General features: G+C 35.9%; 2 protein-coding genes across 2 annotated transcripts; both read left to right on the forward strand.

Annotated features, from left to right (window-relative positions):
- The first annotated feature begins 1,786 nt into the window (after window positions 1-1,786).
- On the forward strand, window positions 1,787-16,375 carry LOC105775361 (uncharacterized). Its single transcript, XM_052622409.1, has 7 exons — window positions 1,787-2,070; window positions 5,173-5,320; window positions 13,186-13,366; window positions 13,410-13,820; window positions 15,019-15,696; window positions 15,783-15,968; window positions 16,245-16,375. The coding sequence occupies exons 1-5, from the start codon at window positions 1,787-1,789 to the stop codon at window positions 15,414-15,416; spliced, it is 1,422 nt and encodes a 473-aa protein (XP_052478369.1). The 3' UTR covers window positions 15,417-15,696; window positions 15,783-15,968; window positions 16,245-16,375.
- LOC105775362 (wall-associated receptor kinase-like 1) lies at window positions 16,260-17,417 on the forward strand. The gene has a single exon (XM_052622847.1). It carries the CDS (start codon window positions 16,410-16,412, stop codon window positions 17,415-17,417), a length of 1,008 nt encoding a protein of 335 aa, XP_052478807.1. The 5' UTR covers window positions 16,260-16,409.
- Window positions 17,418-17,820: the final 403 nt, after the last annotated feature.

Here is a 17,820-nt window from a genome sequence, read left to right on the forward strand (position 1 = left end):
TTCACAAAAATTCATAAAATTTCACAACTTTAACAAATTAATCCTTAACATCAAGTCATTAAAAATTCCTTTACAAAATAATTTTATTTAGGTATCAAGCTTACAAAATTATCATTAACCTTTAAAAAATTCACAAATTTAATGATGACACAAATCAAAACATTCAATAGTTTTGCAAATTAACACTCAAGTTAGCTGGACCTAGTTGTAACGATCTCAAAAACATAAAAATTACTATAAACGAAATTGAAATTGACTTACATGCAAGATATAAGCTTACCAAAGCTTTTGGGGATTTAATGGTGGATTGGGTTGGCAAAAAAAAAATGAAGAAGATGGTAACTATTGTTTTTCTTTAATTTATGTTTTCTTTAATTAATTTACCTTTTTACCCTTGACATTTAACTAAAATTTTTTAGCAACCATGAACCGTCCACTATAATAAAGGATGGTCTAATTATCATTTAAGACTATCAAAACATAACTTTTTAGTCATTTAATCCCTTTTTCTAATAATCAGTAATTTTTATAGCTTTCACAAATTAGTCCTTTTTACTTAATTACCTAACTAAACTTTAAAATTTCATAATAAAACTTTAATACGACATTATAGAAATTCTATTAATATTAAATAATTAACAATTCATTGACTTACTAGTTGGAATAGTGGTATCAGAACCACTGTTCCGACACTACTGAAAAACGAAATGTCACATAGAATTTTGGAGACGTACATAAACAACTTAAGCGAAGGTGCACCGGAGGTCATTCATGGACACTTGTAAGATGAAGGATATTTATATACGGCTCGCATGCTCGGGGGGACTAAATTGGATCCCCCACTCATTTGTGCTTTGGTCGAGAGATGGAAACCGGAGATGCACACGTTCCATATTCGCTATGGCGAGTGTACAATTACACTCAAGGACATCAATTTACAGCTCGGTGTACTGGTCGATGGGGATGTCATTATTGGGCCAATTATTAGTGTCGATTGGAGTGCAACATGTGAGCAACTACTGGAGAAGGTGCTGAATAGTTTAGGGGTAGTCGGTCGAGATGAGATAGATGGAGGGCAACTTTCAAAATAGAGATGCTTCAACGAGCGAAGTTGAAAATGAGTAATTCGCGCACACATTCATCTTGAGGTTGATCCGGGGTCTACTATTGTCAGATAAATCTCGCAATTTAGTACACTTGAGGTGGCTACTACTATTAGTTAACTAGAGGAAGCGGGACGACTTACCTGGGGATTGTCAGTGTTGGCAACATTGTACCGATAAATGTGTCAGGCAACGATACCAAAAAAACTAAAATAGGCGGTTGCATGCTCCTTCAATTGTAGGCATGGTATCAATTACCATTCTACACCCCCGAATGCAAGTCCCTTACGAATTCCCACTCGTAACATGGTAAAATTCATTTGATAATATTGTTACCGTATCGAAACTTTCTTTATTGCAATTTTGAAATAACATATTTTTTGTATAGCTGGAATAATCCTGCGAGACATAGTTGTATACCTACCGAGCTCGAGGACATCCGACTAGTTTTAGACTAATAAACAGAAGAGGAGGTTAGTTTATTAATATCAAAGTTTTCAGTTTTTTATTCCAAAATTTTAAATTAAATATTCGACAGTTGCTAAAATTTATAAATTCGTATTGTAGTTTATATGGATGCCATACGCGGATTCAAGGATTCAAGAATGCATCCAAACAAATTTTTGGCCAATCGTAGAATTTGGCACGTGAAAGTGTTTTTGGTTGTCTTTGTAACGGTCGTAATGCACGAATCTGACCGAGTGATACAACAGTTAGGGTGTATGCAACTTATTTCGCCGCAAGCTCCAAAGTTCAATGACCTATACAAGATCGATATGTGTGGGAGACTTGATGAATATTGGGCAACATTCCACAAGAAGTATATCGAGTTTTGGCAGTACAGGTATGATTACTTGCCAAAGCGTGAACCATTTCTCATGTCGAAGTTGGCAACATCTTTGGATTACATGGATTGGTTCAGGCATCAAAGGAAGCCGTATCTACTACTGGCTTCAGAAAGGAGTAGGTAACATCACCGTAGGAGGCCAAAACAAGGGTCCATCAATCCTAGGTCGAGAGGAGATGCTGCGGAGGGATCGATATCTCTGGCACATGCACACGAGGACCTGATTGCCATGCAACCTCCCAGTCAGTATGGTTTATTTATTCCTTTCACAAACCCAATTTATTTTACACCATTATCACAACACATACAATCGTTCTCCGCAACAACACATACGACACCAGTTTATTTTACACGAACACCACATCACGCACAATCATTCCCTACACCAACACATTCATCACTACTTTATTTCACACAAGCACCATTACATGAGTAACCATTTCCTACACCGACACATTCATTGCCAATTTATTTCACATAAGCATCACAACATGCGCAATCATTCCCTACACCGACAACATCAGCAGTTTATTTTTCACAAGCACTACATCATGCACAATCATTCCATGCACCGATACCTTCCTCAATGCTATATGTCGTATGACTGCTACCTACCATATTGTATTACACGCCCTATCCGTTAATTGTACGGACGCATCCAGTATCACTGATAATGTCACAAACACCCCGAACATCGTTGTTCTTTCGAGCTGGGCTGTCCTCACATACGTTGACTCGATCAGGGGGATGCACTGTGGGCGGCTATGACATGGTCCCAGTCATCCATGGAGGAAGGAGATGAGGCCAGTGATCAACCCTAACCTACACATGAGGAGGAGGTCGAAGTATGTGCATAACATACCTATGTTGACTATATGTCGTCGCTCTGCATCATTCTTATATAGACCCATGTAGTTAGACCTTATGTGATACAACCCGGGATAAAAAAAATTCTTATTTTACCTTGCCCCATTCCCTATATAAATGCATTAAACCTAAACCTAATCACCTGTATCTTTAAATTGTTTTTTCTTTCTCCTACGTCTTGAAATTTTCAGGTTTGAAGATTTATTTCCCTCTCTTTGAGAGAGACATAGTCTTAGTTTTAAGTTATGTTTGGGTTCAAAGTGATGTTGTGTAGTTGGGTGGCCTACAAATTTCACTTGTCGTGTGAGTATCGAACCATCACCCGGGGATCCAGGATTATATTGCAACTCAAGGTCCAAGTTGACAGTGATTATACCGTCTTGGGTTGAAGTGTAACTAAAGCTTCAAGTTTACAAAGGTTATGCTTCCAAGTGACAGAACATAACTTTGGCCTTAATTGGCGCTGGTTATGCGGGCACTGTTAGAGTATGCCCAAAGATCAATCATGAGATGGTTGTAATAACATACTTGATTTATCATGTTTATTAATATAAGGCGTTACCATTATTATTTCAGTTTCTTTTCTGTGTATATAAATAAACTGTTTTATAATAATGTCCTGAGAATAATATGATTATTCTTAAAAGTTCCTTAGTCAAGTATTATTGTTGGATAGGACAACGATAATGCATTAAGACTAACGTGTAGTTGATTGATGATAAAGAGTTGTCATTGATATGGAATGTCGAATCATTACATGAATATGTGTGTTAGAGAACAACATATTGGGTGACCCGTTATGAGTATGTTTCTTGGATTATTATGTAATTGTCACGACATTACTCATAATGATTAATATTTATATGATCCTCAGACTTGAGATCATCATAATCCCAACATCGTGAGTTGTATATTTTGATACAGTCAAACGTACACCGTAACTGGTTGTTCTATAAAGACTGATGTTGGATATACCACAATCTATGTAGAGGGATATGGTTGGTCGATATAGGATAAGTCCCTCCTACATAATGGGAGTAATATCTTAGGCCACTTGATTAAGTAGACTAGAAATGCATGGCCATGCTCAAATAAGTTGATATTGGATGTCATACTTATTTGTATATCGTAGTCTGCTTAAGAGATCAAGGAACATGGAATGGACAATGCAAGTGTGACTATTCCATGACTTGTGTCCAATCCAGAGATAAAGGACTTAAGGATTATTGCATAAAAGGTTAATCATAAAAAGGTTATGTCGAATCATGATCTCTTGTGACTTAGGTAGCAATGATGCATTGCTAGATGCCACTCATTGTTCGTAGCATTAGAATCGTTCTAGTGTTACTGCTAACGTTACAAGAACCTACAGGGTCACACCCTATAGTTGAAATGAACGGAATATACCATAGTTGGTATTGTTTTTGGGGTCGCTTGAATTAAATTAATTATAGAATTAATTTAATTCGGTAATCAAATTTCCAACACATTATGTACAAGGTTGTTATACGTATAGTGAGGACATGAATTTGGTTAGCATAAGAATTCAAATAAATATATGGTTTACCGAACTTATATTATAATTAATGTAATTATAATTTTCGGTTTAAAATATTATCATATTTATTTAATTCTTAAAAACCCTAAAAAACAAAAGGATATAAATAATCACGTTTTTCTTTGTTTGAGTCTAGCAGCCGCATAAGAAAAATAACTCTCAAAATTGTTTTGGGGATTCCTTCCGTTCGTAGTCAACTGGGTGGATTACGTAGAGACCGGGATCACGATAGATTGCGATTTTGGTTCGACAGCAGATCAGACTACTTGTTGTTGAGGTGTTGCTGTCTACTCTGAATAAACATTAGGTAAATTGTAACCTTGATCACCCGATTCGCTTTCACACATGGATCCATAGTTAGGGTCGCCAATTTTAATTTTTTTTGCGCCAGTAGGGTGCTTGGCGATCCAACAGTGGTGTCGAGCCACTTGTGTGATACTGGACTCAGTTTAAATACTGGGTGATACAATTGTATGAGATGCATGCTTTAATTTTAGTAAATTTCAATTGTTTAAATCGTTTAATAGTAACCTGATAATCGTTCCTTTTGACAATGGATTAAATGTTAATCATGATGTTATGGCCTATTTGGTTTTATGTTATTACAGTTAAGTGTTAACAGATCTATAATGGTGCGACGGTGGTGTTGACAGTTTCCAGTAAAAGTTAACTGGTTAGTGGAACAAGGGTTGTTCCGGCATGAAACCTCAGGGATTAAAATCCCGAAAACACGATTATGTTGGTAAAAGTTATCAAATCGTGAGGTTTTACTTGATTGGGGTATGCGGTTCGTGCAGTGGGGCTCCACCCGCACCCTGCTCCCATCTGAGGGGCCCGCCTGCACCAACCGGCTTCGTCAGATTTTGGGGATGGGGATCTGAGGACGGTTTCGGTCGCGGGCCTTCGGCCCGCTCCCTTCACCGCCTCAGCCCCCATCCTCTTAAAGTATTTTTTTAATATATAATAAATAAAACTTGGTGGGCCATAAAGTTGAAAGGATATGTTTTAATACACCTTAACAAAAGTGTTTATTTGTGTATGCTATTTTTGACATGCACGGTGTTTGAAATGCATAGTTATAGCCCAACAGCCCATTCGATAAAAATGTTGTAATTTTATAAATACGGCCTGCGTGTCGTGCCTTGCTACTATTCTCTTGTATTTCTCTTCTCATCTTACTCCCTCGTATGTAAAACGAGTTTCTACATATTGTAATTTGCAAGAGTTGCTGTGGGCTAGCCGAGATGGAAGATGGGCCAACCAGTGTGGACTGATAGCTTGAAAATCGGCTTACACATTTAGGTTTCCTTTTGGTTCTCCCATTGGCTTGGGTTGCGCCACCTTAGTTTATGGGCTATAACTATTGCATTTATTTATTGCTTTATTCATGTATGAGATGCTATGGATGTATAAAGCATGCCAAATTTTAAACATGTTAAAATTTGATAATAATAAACCACATGAATTGATGAGATCAATTAAATGGCTAAATGGACTATAGTAAACCATAATTGGTGAGATGAAACGATCTTAATAAAATCCCTCTATTAAAATATTAAGTCAACATAGCCTTCCAATTTTGCCCTCGTTAAGGCCTCGATCAATACTGTGTAGGTTCTGCTAAAGCGAAGTACTAGTATTTATCTTGGTTAAACGCGAAGAATAAACAAGTGATATTCGCAGGTTAAAATTGGTTAATGACTTGACTAGGTTATTCTAATAGGATTAGAAACCTAGAGGCAAGTAATTTGGATAAATCATAAGATGATTAGAACAAGAGTTGTTCACCAAACTTTAGGAGTTACATATGATGTAATTAGCAAGTGTTGCTTACCTAGATAACCATAATCTTGAGAGTAAAGCCAAATCTGACTTAAGAGGAGGTGAAATATGGATCCTTAACCCACTTGAAATGCTTTTCGAGAAAGCCTTTTCGAAACTAACGTATGAGGGTATTAGTTTTGTAGTAAAATAGTGGGAACATCATTTAATTAAGTCCTTTTAATGATTAACATAAATTTGATAAATTTTCACACGTATAATTTCATTGTTGTAGATATATTATGGCTGCAAACACAAATACACTATCATTGCGATCGGTCCTTAAGAAGGACAAGTTGAATGGATTAAATTTTCTTGACTGGTTCCGTAACTTGAGGATTGTCCTCAAACAAGAATGGAAATTATATGTCATTGAACAACCAGTTCCTAACGAGCCACCCACTAATGCCTCGAGGGCTGATAGAGACGCTTACAGGAAGCATCTCGATGACATGGTAGATGTTGGATGTCTTATGCTTGCCACTATGAATCCTGAGCTTCAGAAGCAACATGAGGACATGGTTGCTTATGAAATGATTGAGCACCTGAAAGAACTTTATCAGGGGCAAGCACGGCAAGAGAGGTTCGATATCTCTAAGGCCCTATTCCAATGTAAGCTAGCTAAAGGAAGCCCAGTAGGACCTCATGTCCTTAAGATGATTGGCTATATTGAAAGCCTGTCTAAGTTTGGTTTCCATTGAGCCAAGAGTTGGCCACTGATGTTATTCTGCAATCGTTGCCAGATAGCTACAGTCATTTGTCCTCAATTTCAATATGAATGAAATTGATAAGACTCGCCACGCTTGCTCAAGATATGTTACGAATCTGAAGGCAACATGAAAAGGTTGGACCCAAGCCTATACCGATGGTCCGTAATAATAAGGGCAAGGGAAAGGCCAAAGTTCAGACAAAGCCCAACGGAAAAGGTAGGCCCAAGCCTGGAAAAGTTACGGCTGCATTGAAACCTAAAGGAGGGTGGCTAAGGAAGGAAACTGTTTTCATTATGGTGTGTTGGACATTGGAAGCGAAAGCGCCTATCTATCTTGAGGAAGTCAAGAAGGCCAAAATAAGCGAACGTCTGCTTGGTATTTATGTTATTGATATTAATTTATCAACTACTACTTCATGGGTATTAGATCTGGTTGTGGTTCTCACATTTGTACTTCATGCATGGGACCGCAAAGGAGTAGGACTTTGGCTAGAGGAGATGTGGACTCACGAGTTGGAAATGGAGCAAAAGTTGCTTGCATTAGCTGTGGGAACATATAATTTATCTTTGCCTAGTGGACTTGGTTTATGTTTAGAGGATTGTTAATATGTGCCCAGTTTGACTAAAAACATTATTTCAATTTCTTGTTTAGACAAAGTTGGTTTTGAGATAATTATTAAGAATAATTGTTATTCCTTTTATCTCAATAATGTTTTCTATGGTTCGGCACAATTGAATAATGGCCTCTATGTTTTAGATCAAATGAATCCCATCTACAACATAAATACTAAAAGATCAAAAATAAATGACTCAAATCAAACTTATCTATGGCATTGTCGTTTGGGCCACATAAGTGAGGAACGCATATCCAAGCTCTATAAAGATGGTTTCTTGGATTTGTTTGTTTTTGAACAATTTGAAGTATGTGAATCTTGCTTATTGGGAAAAATGACTAAGTCTCCTTTTACTGGTAAAAGTGAACGAGCTAGTGATTTATTGGGCCTAATACATTCTGATGTATGTGGGCCAATAAATATACAGGCTAGAGGAGGATTTCATTACTTCATCACTTTCACTGATGATTTCAGTAGATATGGGTATGTCTATCTCATGCGCCATAAGTTTGAGTCCCTTGAAAAGTTCAAGAAATTCAAAAATGAAGTACAAAATCAACTAGGAAAAACTATCAAGACACTTCGATCTGATCGAGGTGGGGAGTATATGAGCTTAGAGTTTGATGATCTTTTGAAGCAATGTGGGATTGTCTCACAACTTACTCCTCCTGGTACTCCTCAATGGAATGGAGTTTCTGAAAGAAGAAATCGGACTTTGTTAGACATGGTTCAATCCATGATGAGTCATGCTGATCTGCCGACTTCCTTTTGGGGACATGCACTTCAGGCAGCTACTTTCACACTAAATCGTGTTCCATCTAAATCGGTTCAAAAGACACCATATGAGATATGGACTGGAAAACGTTCCAGTATGTCTTTTATGAAAATTTGGGGTTGCGAAGCTTATGTTAAATGTCAGACGTCTACTAAGGTTGAACCCAAATCTGAAAAATGTATTTTTGTGGGGTATCCAAAAGAAACCAAAGGATATTATTTCTTTAATCCCACTGAGAACAAAGTACTTGTTGCTCGGACTGGTGTCTTCCTAGAGAGAGAATTTGTTTCTAGAAAAGGAAGTGGGAAAAAGATTGAACTTGATGAAGTTCGAGAATCGCAAAATACCATCGAACCGGAGATAGAACAACAAAGAAGTTCCACAAGGGGTTGAGGAACAAGTAATTGTTTGTAGAAACACAACCACTGCGTAGATCTTTAAGGAACGCCAAGCACCGAGAGATATGGATTTCTCGTTACAACGCATGGTGACGTTCTCTTGATAGATCAATATGAGCCTAGGACTTATCAAGAAGCGGTGACGAGCCAGACTCGAGAAATGGCTTGAAGCCATGAGATCCGAGATGGATTCCATGTATGAAAACCAAGTATGGACTTTGGTTGACCCACCAAGGGTTAAGCCCATAGGGTGCAAGTGGGTTTTCAAAAGAAAACCGACATGGATGGTAATGTACAAACATACAAGGGAGATTAGTCGCTAAAGGTTTTCGCCAAGTTCATGGTGTTGACTATGATGAAACCTTTTCTCCTGTAGCTATGTTTAAATCCATCAGGATCTTGCTAGCTATAGCTGCATTTCATGACTATGAAATCTGGCAGATGGACGTCAAAACAGCTTTCCTTAACGGGAAAGTTGAAGAGGATGTGTACATGACACAACCTGAAGGTTTTGTCAATCCAAAGGATCTTTGGAAAGATATGTAAGCTACAAAGATCCATTTATGGATTAAAGCAAGCTTCGAAGTTGGAATCTTCGTTTTAATGATGCAATCAAAGAGTTTGGTTTTATCAAAAATGAAGATGAGCCATGTGTTTACAAGAAAGTTAGTGGGAGCACTATAACATTCTTGGTACTGTATGTGGATGACATACTTATCATAGGAAATGACATACCTACCTTGCAGTCTATTAAGACTTGGTTAGGAAGTTGTTTTTCTATGAAGGACTTAGGCGAAACAACTTACATATTAGGAGTAAAGATCTATAGAGATAGATCAAGACGACTACTAGGTCTAAGCCAAAGTACATACATAGATAAAGTACTAAAAAGGTTCAGTATGGAAGAATCTAAGAGAGGATTCCTACCTATGAGACATGGTATTTCACTCTCGAAGGAAATGTGTCCTTCAACTCCACAAGAGAGAGAACGAATGAGTAAAATTCCATATGCTTTAGCTATTGGATCTATCATATATGCCATGTTATGTACCCGTCCAGATGTCTCATATGCCTTAAGCATGACGAGCAGATACCAAGTAGATCCCGGTGAAGGTCACTGGACCACAGTCAAGAATATCCTTAAGTACTTGAGAAGAACTAAGGATGTTTTCCTACTATATGGAGGTGAGGAAGAATTAAGTGTAAAACGTTACACTGATGCTAGCTTCTAAACCGATAAGGAAGAATTAAGTGTTTTTCCTTAATGGTGGTGCTGTGAGCTGGAAGAGTTCAAAGTAAAGTACAGTAGCTGATTCTACAACAGAGGTCGAGTATATTCAGCCAGTGAGGCAGCAAAAGAAGCGGTTTGGATCAAAAAGTTCATTACTGAACTAGGAGTTGTGCCTAGCATATCAGATGCTATAGAACTCCGATGTGATAACAATAGAGCCATTGCACAAGCTAAAGAACCTAGATCTCACCAGCGATCCAAACATATACTTAGGCGCTACCATCTTATTCGAGAGATTATCGATCGAGGGATGTAGAGATATCAGAGTACCTACAGATGATAACATTGTTGATCCTTGACCAAGCCTCGACACGCCAAGCATGATCGTCACACTAAGTCACTTGGTATTAGATATATAAGTGATTGGTCTTAGTGCTAGTGGGAGATTGTTAGAGTATGCCCAAAGATCAATCATGAGATGGTTGTAATAACATACTTGATTTATCATGTTTATTAATATAAGGCGTTACCATTATTATTTCAGTTTCTTTTCTGTGTATATAAATAAACTGTTTTATAATAATGTCTTGAGAATAATATGATTATTCTTAAAAGTTCCTTAGTCAAGTATTATTGTTGGATAGGACAACGATAATGCATTAAGACTAACGTGTAGTTGATTGATGATAAAGAGTTGTCATTGATATGGAATGTCAGAATCATTACATGAATATGTGTGTTAGAGAACAACATATTAGACTGACCCGTTATGAGTATGTTTCTTGGATTATTATGTAATTGTCACGACATTACTCATAATGATTAATATTTATATGATCCTCAGACTTGAGATCATCATAATCCCAACATCGTGAGTTGTATATTTTGATACGATCAAACGCACACCAGAATCGGGTTGTTCTATAAAGACCGATGTTGGATATACCACAATCTATGTAGAGGATATGGTTGGTCGATATAGGATAAGTCCCTCCTACATAATGGGAGTAATATCTTAGGCCACTTGATTAAGTAAGACTAGAAATGCATGGCCATGCTCAAATAAGTTGATATTAGATGTCATACTTATTTGTATATCGTAAGTCCGCTTAAGAGATCAAGGAACATGGAATGGACAATGCAAGTGTGACTATTCCATGACTTGTGTCCAATCCGAGATAAAGGACTTAAGGATTATTGCATAAAAGGTTAATCATAAAAAGGTTATGTCGAATCATGATCTCTTGTGACTTAGGTAGCAATGATGCATTGCTAGATGCCACTCATTGTTCGTAGAATTAGAATCGTTCTAGTGTTCTTCGCTAACGTTACAAGAACCTCTGTGGTCACACCCTATAGTTGAAATGAACGGAATATACCATAGTTGGTATTGTTTTTGGGTCGCTTGAATTAAATTAATTATAGAATTAATTTAATTCGGTAATCAAATTTCAACACATTATGTACAAGGTTGTTGTACGTATAGTGAGGACATGAATTTGGTTAGCATAAGAATTCAAATAAATATATGGTTTACCGAACTTATATTATAATTAATGTAATTATAATTTTCGGTTTAAAATATTATCATATTTATTTAATTCTTAAAACCCTAAAAACAAAAGGATATAAATAATCACGTTTTCTTTGTTTGAGTCTAGCACCGCATAAGAAAAATAACTCTCAAAATTGTTTTGGGAATTCCTTCCGTTCGTAGTCAACTGGGTGGATTACGTAGAGACCGGGATCACGATAGATTGCGGTTTTGGTTCGACAGCAGATCAGACTACTTGTTGTTGAGGTGTTGTTGTCTACTCTGAATAAACATTAGGTAAATTCGTAACCTTGATCACCCCGATTCGTTCCTTACACATGGATCTATGGTTAGGGTCGCCGATTTTAATTTTTTCGCTGCGCCGTAGGGGTGCCGGCGATCCAACAGGCACGACAGCGATATTTTTCATCATCAAAGAAGGAAACTAGTCACCATAGAAACATAGGTATGAGGAAGACAAGCGCAGTGGCGTTTTAGTATAATCAAGTAATTCGGTGGATATGGATAAAACGAATTACTTGATTGTACTAAAATGTCATTGCATTTGTCTTCCTTGTATTTATGTTTCTGTGGTGAATAGCTTCCTCTCTTGATGATGAGAAACTCGTTGACGTGCCCACATAATCACTGCCAACTCCATCTCTTGATAGTATAACCTTTGTAAAATTGAATCCCTAGTTACACTTCAACTAGAGATCGTATAACCACTGTCAACTGGGACTTGGAGTTGCAACGCAATCCTGCTTCTCTGTTGATGGCTCCATGCTCACATGCCAGATGAAATTCGTAAGTCACTCAGCTATATGGCACCATCGTAAATTCAAACATACCTTAAAACTATAACAATGTTTATCTCAAACACGGGAAAAAATAAATCTACAATCTTCTAATTTCAAACTGCAAGAAAAAAAATGAAAAAAATAATTTAGTAAAGTGAAAATGCATCCTATAGGGCGCGTTTTCACTGATCTTGCAGATAAAACGCTCCACGTAGGACGCGTTTTTAGGAAAGAGAAGAAAACGTGTCCTACGTGGCACAATTTCTCTGCAAGATGAGTGAAAACACTACCTGTAGGTCGCGTTTTCCTTTCTCTCTCCAAAAATAGATTAGATCGATAAATTTTCAGAAATTTGACATAGTTTCTTAATTGATTTTTTTTCAGCATATATAGGTAAATTTGCCGTATTTTAAATTAATTATGTAACCTATTTAGTTAATTTATTTATTGAACTGTCATTTTCTAGTTACAATAAATTAAGCGTTAATTAGTATTTCAATTTTGCACCCTTAATTTATTGAGAGAAGACTTGCTCTTCGACGAACGTTTTGAAATAAAGCAAATGAAAATTTCAAAACAACAGAACATTCAGTTGAAGTGCATACAAAGAAAATACTGATCTTACTTTCTGAAACTAAAGAAGAGCCGTCAAAATAGAAATTAAGATGCGATAATTTTTACAAAATTTTGAAACTTTGCTTTCGTTGAATCAAATCAAAACAATTCCTTCAACGAAAGTGTGAGCGCAGAGTTATAATCTTCTTCTCAGTCAAACACGTTTTTGTTTCTCTACAACTTGAATCTGTCAATGACTTGTTCATTAACCCAATCTCCATCTTCATTTCCCTCAAAGAAATTAGAAGCCCAAATGGGTTTCCAGTTATGGTTTTACTTCATCATCCTATTCCTGTTATGTCCAATATTACAGTCAACAGAATCTCAACAAGCTATTTGCGGAGAAGAAGTACGTGGAAATGTTACAATTCCATCGCCATTTGGAATCCATAGCCGCTGCTATTCTCGTTCTTGGTTTAGAGTAAGTTGCAAACAGACCCACAAAGGGGAAAAGCCTTTCATAAGCATAAATGGCATCGATCTGGAGCTACTTGGTTCCTTATTTCAAGATACCATACTAATAAAGAATCCAGTAAGTTAACTGTGATCACAAAGGCGAGGTTGGTAGTTCCACTGTCAATCGAACAGGCACTCCATTTTTCTTCTCAAGTGACTACAACTATTTCGGGTCCGTAGGTTGCGGAAATTTGGCTACTATTTTCAGTAATGAAGCTGATCCCCTTGGCGGTTGCATTCAACCAATATGTGGCGACGGGGCTTCTGAATCTGGCTGTTATAATAGAATTTCTGGAAATTTCACTTCCAATGTTGTGAACATGACAGCCATGTATCCTACTGGTAAGGATGACGACAAGAGATGCGCATCTGCGTTCATCTTTAGCAGGCTCTATTTTCGTGAAGATTACCCTTTACCCATTGGCATCCATATTGAAACCACTCATGTTCCCGCAACGCTCAGCTGGAATTCAACCTATTGCGGTGATGCAGGTCAGTCACTCGTGTCGCACTCAGTTTTTCACTTAATTATCTAGAGATTTGCTAATTAATTTAGAGATTATTATTAGGTACTAGCAGTAAAAAAAAATTATTAGTTTTATGATTGTTTTTAGTGTAGCAAATGATAGTTTTCATTTAAATCAAGTTTTAAAATCATTTAGTATATTTATATTTTATGTTAGTATTTAAAACACTGTCAATAAAATACTTTAATTTTACGAGGAGGGTTTAAATACTTTTTAACTGTTTTTCTTCTTCTTTATTTATTATACTCTTAAAATGGAGTTTAAAACTACAATATACACAATTAGAATAAATTAAGGTATAACAATTTATTTGGCCCCAATTTTATAAAAATTATTTTAACCTTTAAACTTGTACAATTTATCAAATAATCTCAAAATGAATAGAAAAGTCAATGTTTGTTAACTTTTCGAAGTTGCATCCATGTGTCCACATGGATACCACGTTAGTAAAAATTAATTTTAAAATTTAAATATTCAAAAATATAAAATTATTTTGAAAATCATAAAATTATAAAAAAAATATTTTAATTTTTTAAAAAATTAGTTAGTTGCTAACGTGGCATACACGTGGATGCCATGCCAAGTTAACATTTGCTAATTTTTTCCATCTATTTTGGGGTGATTTGATAATTAGTGCAAGTTTAAGGATTAAAAAGATGAAAAGATAAATTAATAACTAAAATAATTTTTTTTGTAAAATTGAAGAGCCAAATAAATTATTATACCTACAATTAACAAGTAAATATGTAAAAGAAGGATGGATACGAGCATTTTTCCTAGCTACCTCTATCTCTTTATTTTTTTTTCCAGTTTTAAAGAGTTATAAATTTGTATCTTAATAATGCCTTTTTTCATTTAAAAATTGAATTAGAGGTATTAATGAATTGAATTCAACTCAAGTTTAATTCTAATAAATTCAAGTTCGGGCCACTAAAATGACTTGTTTCACTGTTTTAAAAATAAAATATTTTAATTTTAATTTTAATTTAACTTATAAAAGAATATAAATATTAATATAAAGTTATTTTTTTATATTTGAACAGTAGATAAAAAAAAACTACTCCACCCACTCCCATGAACTCCTCTATAGACTGAATGTACATAACTTAGGTTTTAATGGGTGTTAACTTGGTGCAATATACTCTTTTCTGGCAAGTCCGCAGGATGCGAACTAGGACCAGGACCTATCAACTTCAGTAGTAAGGACTCTTGTGGGAATGTTACGTTTCAATACCCATTTGAAATAATCCACCAACATTATCCCAATGGCTGGTTCAGAGTAATCTGCAACAAAACCTCCAATGGGAGGAAAATGCCATTCTTAAACATAAATGGCATCAATCTGGAAATACTCCACTTCTCATTTTTGTACGGCAACGTTGTGGTGAACCATTCCATAACTTATTTCAATTGTCGCCAAAACAATAACGATGGGATGAGTCTCAACCTAACAGGCACCCCCTTTTACTACTCAGATTTCGACAACGTATTCTGGTCTTCAGGTTGCGGTAATTTGGTTACTGTTTTCGACAATGAAAAAGGTAATCTTGTAGAAGAGTAAGGAGACTTCCGCTGCTACTGGCTGCCCTATTAATATTCCTCAAGGTCTCTTGCGGATTTGCTTCCTTGGTAAAATCAGACTTGTATTTTGATTTGACCTTAGAGTCGAATGATTTTAATGTAAATAATTGGACGTATGTTGCAACATCACTGCAATGGAGCACACCCATATCTGGATTGTGCCATTTGAGACAAGGTCTAAACACTACTTGTAGTTCCGATCGTGAATATTGCTGGCAACAAGGATTTCGGTATCGGTGGTTTTTCTACGTTTTGCGAAGGTACAAATTAACCCGTCTTTTTCAATAATCTATATTACATTTTATATATATGTATATAACTCTTTCTATTCCTTTCATAAATGCAGGAGAGAATTGCGGGATTTATAATTGGTGCCACATACTTTGTTTGAAAGCTCCTGGCAACTATTGTTCCACACACTACTGCCCTCCTGAATATGAATACAATAGTACCGCATTTAGGTGCGAGCCCAAAAAAGTTATTTCCCTACTGCCAACAAAAAACACTCGCAACTTGACAATCACTATTATAGGTACGTCTCCAATTCGCCCGTTTTTTAATTTGCGTGCAGTAACAACACCATTTTGCCATTACATCCTTATAAAAGCTTCTCCCATTAAATGATATATGTTCATTTAAGAGCCAAAACAAGGTAATGGTGAAATGAAAGTTCTCTCATTGTAACTAAATGAACAATCATTAATTATAAAATATGTCTTTTGCCAAGTCTATTAAACATAAAATATAAATAAAACTTTACTGAAATATATTTATGGTTGATAAAACTATGATTTTTATATGTATATAGGTTGCGGCACTAGTGTTGGGACAATGTTTCTGCTACTTGGAACATGGCGAATGTACAAAGTATTCAAAAGAAAAAAGGACACCATGCTCAAGCAGAAATACTTTAAAACAACAACATTTGTCTAGCAATGGAAGTACAGTTGAAAAGGTAAAGTTGTTTACTTCAATGGAGATAGAAAAGGCCACTGATTACTATAATGAGAATCGAATCCTTGGTCAAGGAGGTCAAGGAACTGTTTATAAAGGAATGTTAACAGACGGAAGCATAGTGGCTATTAAGAAGTCTAAAATGGTGGAAGGGAAGAATTTTGATGAAAAGAAGGTTAAACAATTCATCAATGAAGTGATAATTTTATCTCAAGTTAACCATAGGAATGTGGTTAAACTTTTAGGGTGTTGTTTAGAAGCCGAAGTTCCATTGCTAGTGTATGAGTTCATCCCAAATGGAACACTTTATAATCTCATTCATAGTCAAAATGAGGAATTTCCATTGACATGGGAAATGCGTTTACGGATTGCAATTGAAATTGCCAATGCTGTGTTTTATTTGCATTCAGCTGCATCTGTTCCTATTTATCACCGAGACGTCAAATCAAGCAACATACTTTTGGATGATAAATACAAGGCAAAAGTGTCAGACTTTGGAACTTCGAGATCAATTGCACTTGAACAAACTCATTTAACAACTCGAGTGCAAGGAACTTTTGGTTACATGGATCCGGAGTACTTTCGATCAAGTCAATTTACAGAGAAAAGTGATGTTTATAGTTTTGGGGTTGTTCTTGTTGAACTTTTAACTGGACAAAAGCCCATCCCTACAAAACAATCAGAGGATGTGAGAGGCTTGGTATCTCTGTTTCTGCTATCAATGCAGGGGAATTCCTTATTTGACATTGTAGTAAATGATGGCCCAGAAAAAGAGATTATAGAAGTGGCTAAGCTAGCAAAAAGATGCTTGAATCTTAATGGGAAAAAAAGACCCACCATGAAACGAGTGGCAATGGAGCTGGAGTTGATTAAAGCATCAAAAGAAGATAATGTTATTGAGGGAAGTAGTGATGAGGAATCTGAAACAGATGACATAATTGAATCCTGGGACGACATTGCTTCTTATTCAATTACCGAATCATTTGAAATAGATAGCGAAACTGTACCATTAAATTCATCTTTTTAATTTCCTACACCTTTAAATTGTTCTTCCATTGTTGTGTACTCTCTATGTATAATAAACCTATTCTACATCTCTTCATGCTTGGTTTCGATCATCATTCTTTAAAATCAATTGTTCTTGATTTTTTTTCCACTTTATCTCTTATGCAAGCTTTTAAAATTAGCATGGATCTGTTTCAAAATTTCAAATCCCTATGATTAAAGAGCTTATATTTAATATTTTAAGTAAGTTACATAATATTCATTAAACTATTAATAAGTTTACTTTTTAATCGTTCAATTATGAAAAATTATAAAATAATTATCCATGTATCAACTCTAATCCGAAGCAATAACGATCCCGATTAAATGATGTCACATTTGATGTCTAATAACATCTACAACTCATCCCACTTATTATCAATTTC

Source organism: Gossypium raimondii, chromosome 10 (genome assembly GCF_025698545.1).
Source record: "Gossypium raimondii isolate GPD5lz chromosome 10, ASM2569854v1, whole genome shotgun sequence".
In the NCBI taxonomy this organism is placed as follows: domain Eukaryota; kingdom Viridiplantae; phylum Streptophyta; class Magnoliopsida; order Malvales; family Malvaceae; genus Gossypium; species Gossypium raimondii.

Excerpts from the sequence above, each read along its gene's own strand:
- LOC105775361 (XM_052622409.1), top strand. The coding sequence starts at position 1,787 with ATGCACGAATCTGACCGAGTGATACAACAGTTAGGGTGTATGCAACTT. Across the intron at positions 2,071-5,172 it reads CTGGCTTCAGAAAGGAGTAG|TGGGGCTCCACCCGCACCCT; the intron begins GTAACATCACCG and ends CGGTTCGTGCAG. Across the intron at positions 5,321-13,185 it reads TCAGCCCCCATCCTCTTAAA|TCAACAGAATCTCAACAAGC; the intron begins GTATTTTTTTAA and ends CCAATATTACAG.
- LOC105775362 (XM_052622847.1), top strand. The coding sequence starts at position 16,410 with ATGGAGATAGAAAAGGCCACTGATTACTATAATGAGAATCGAATCCTT.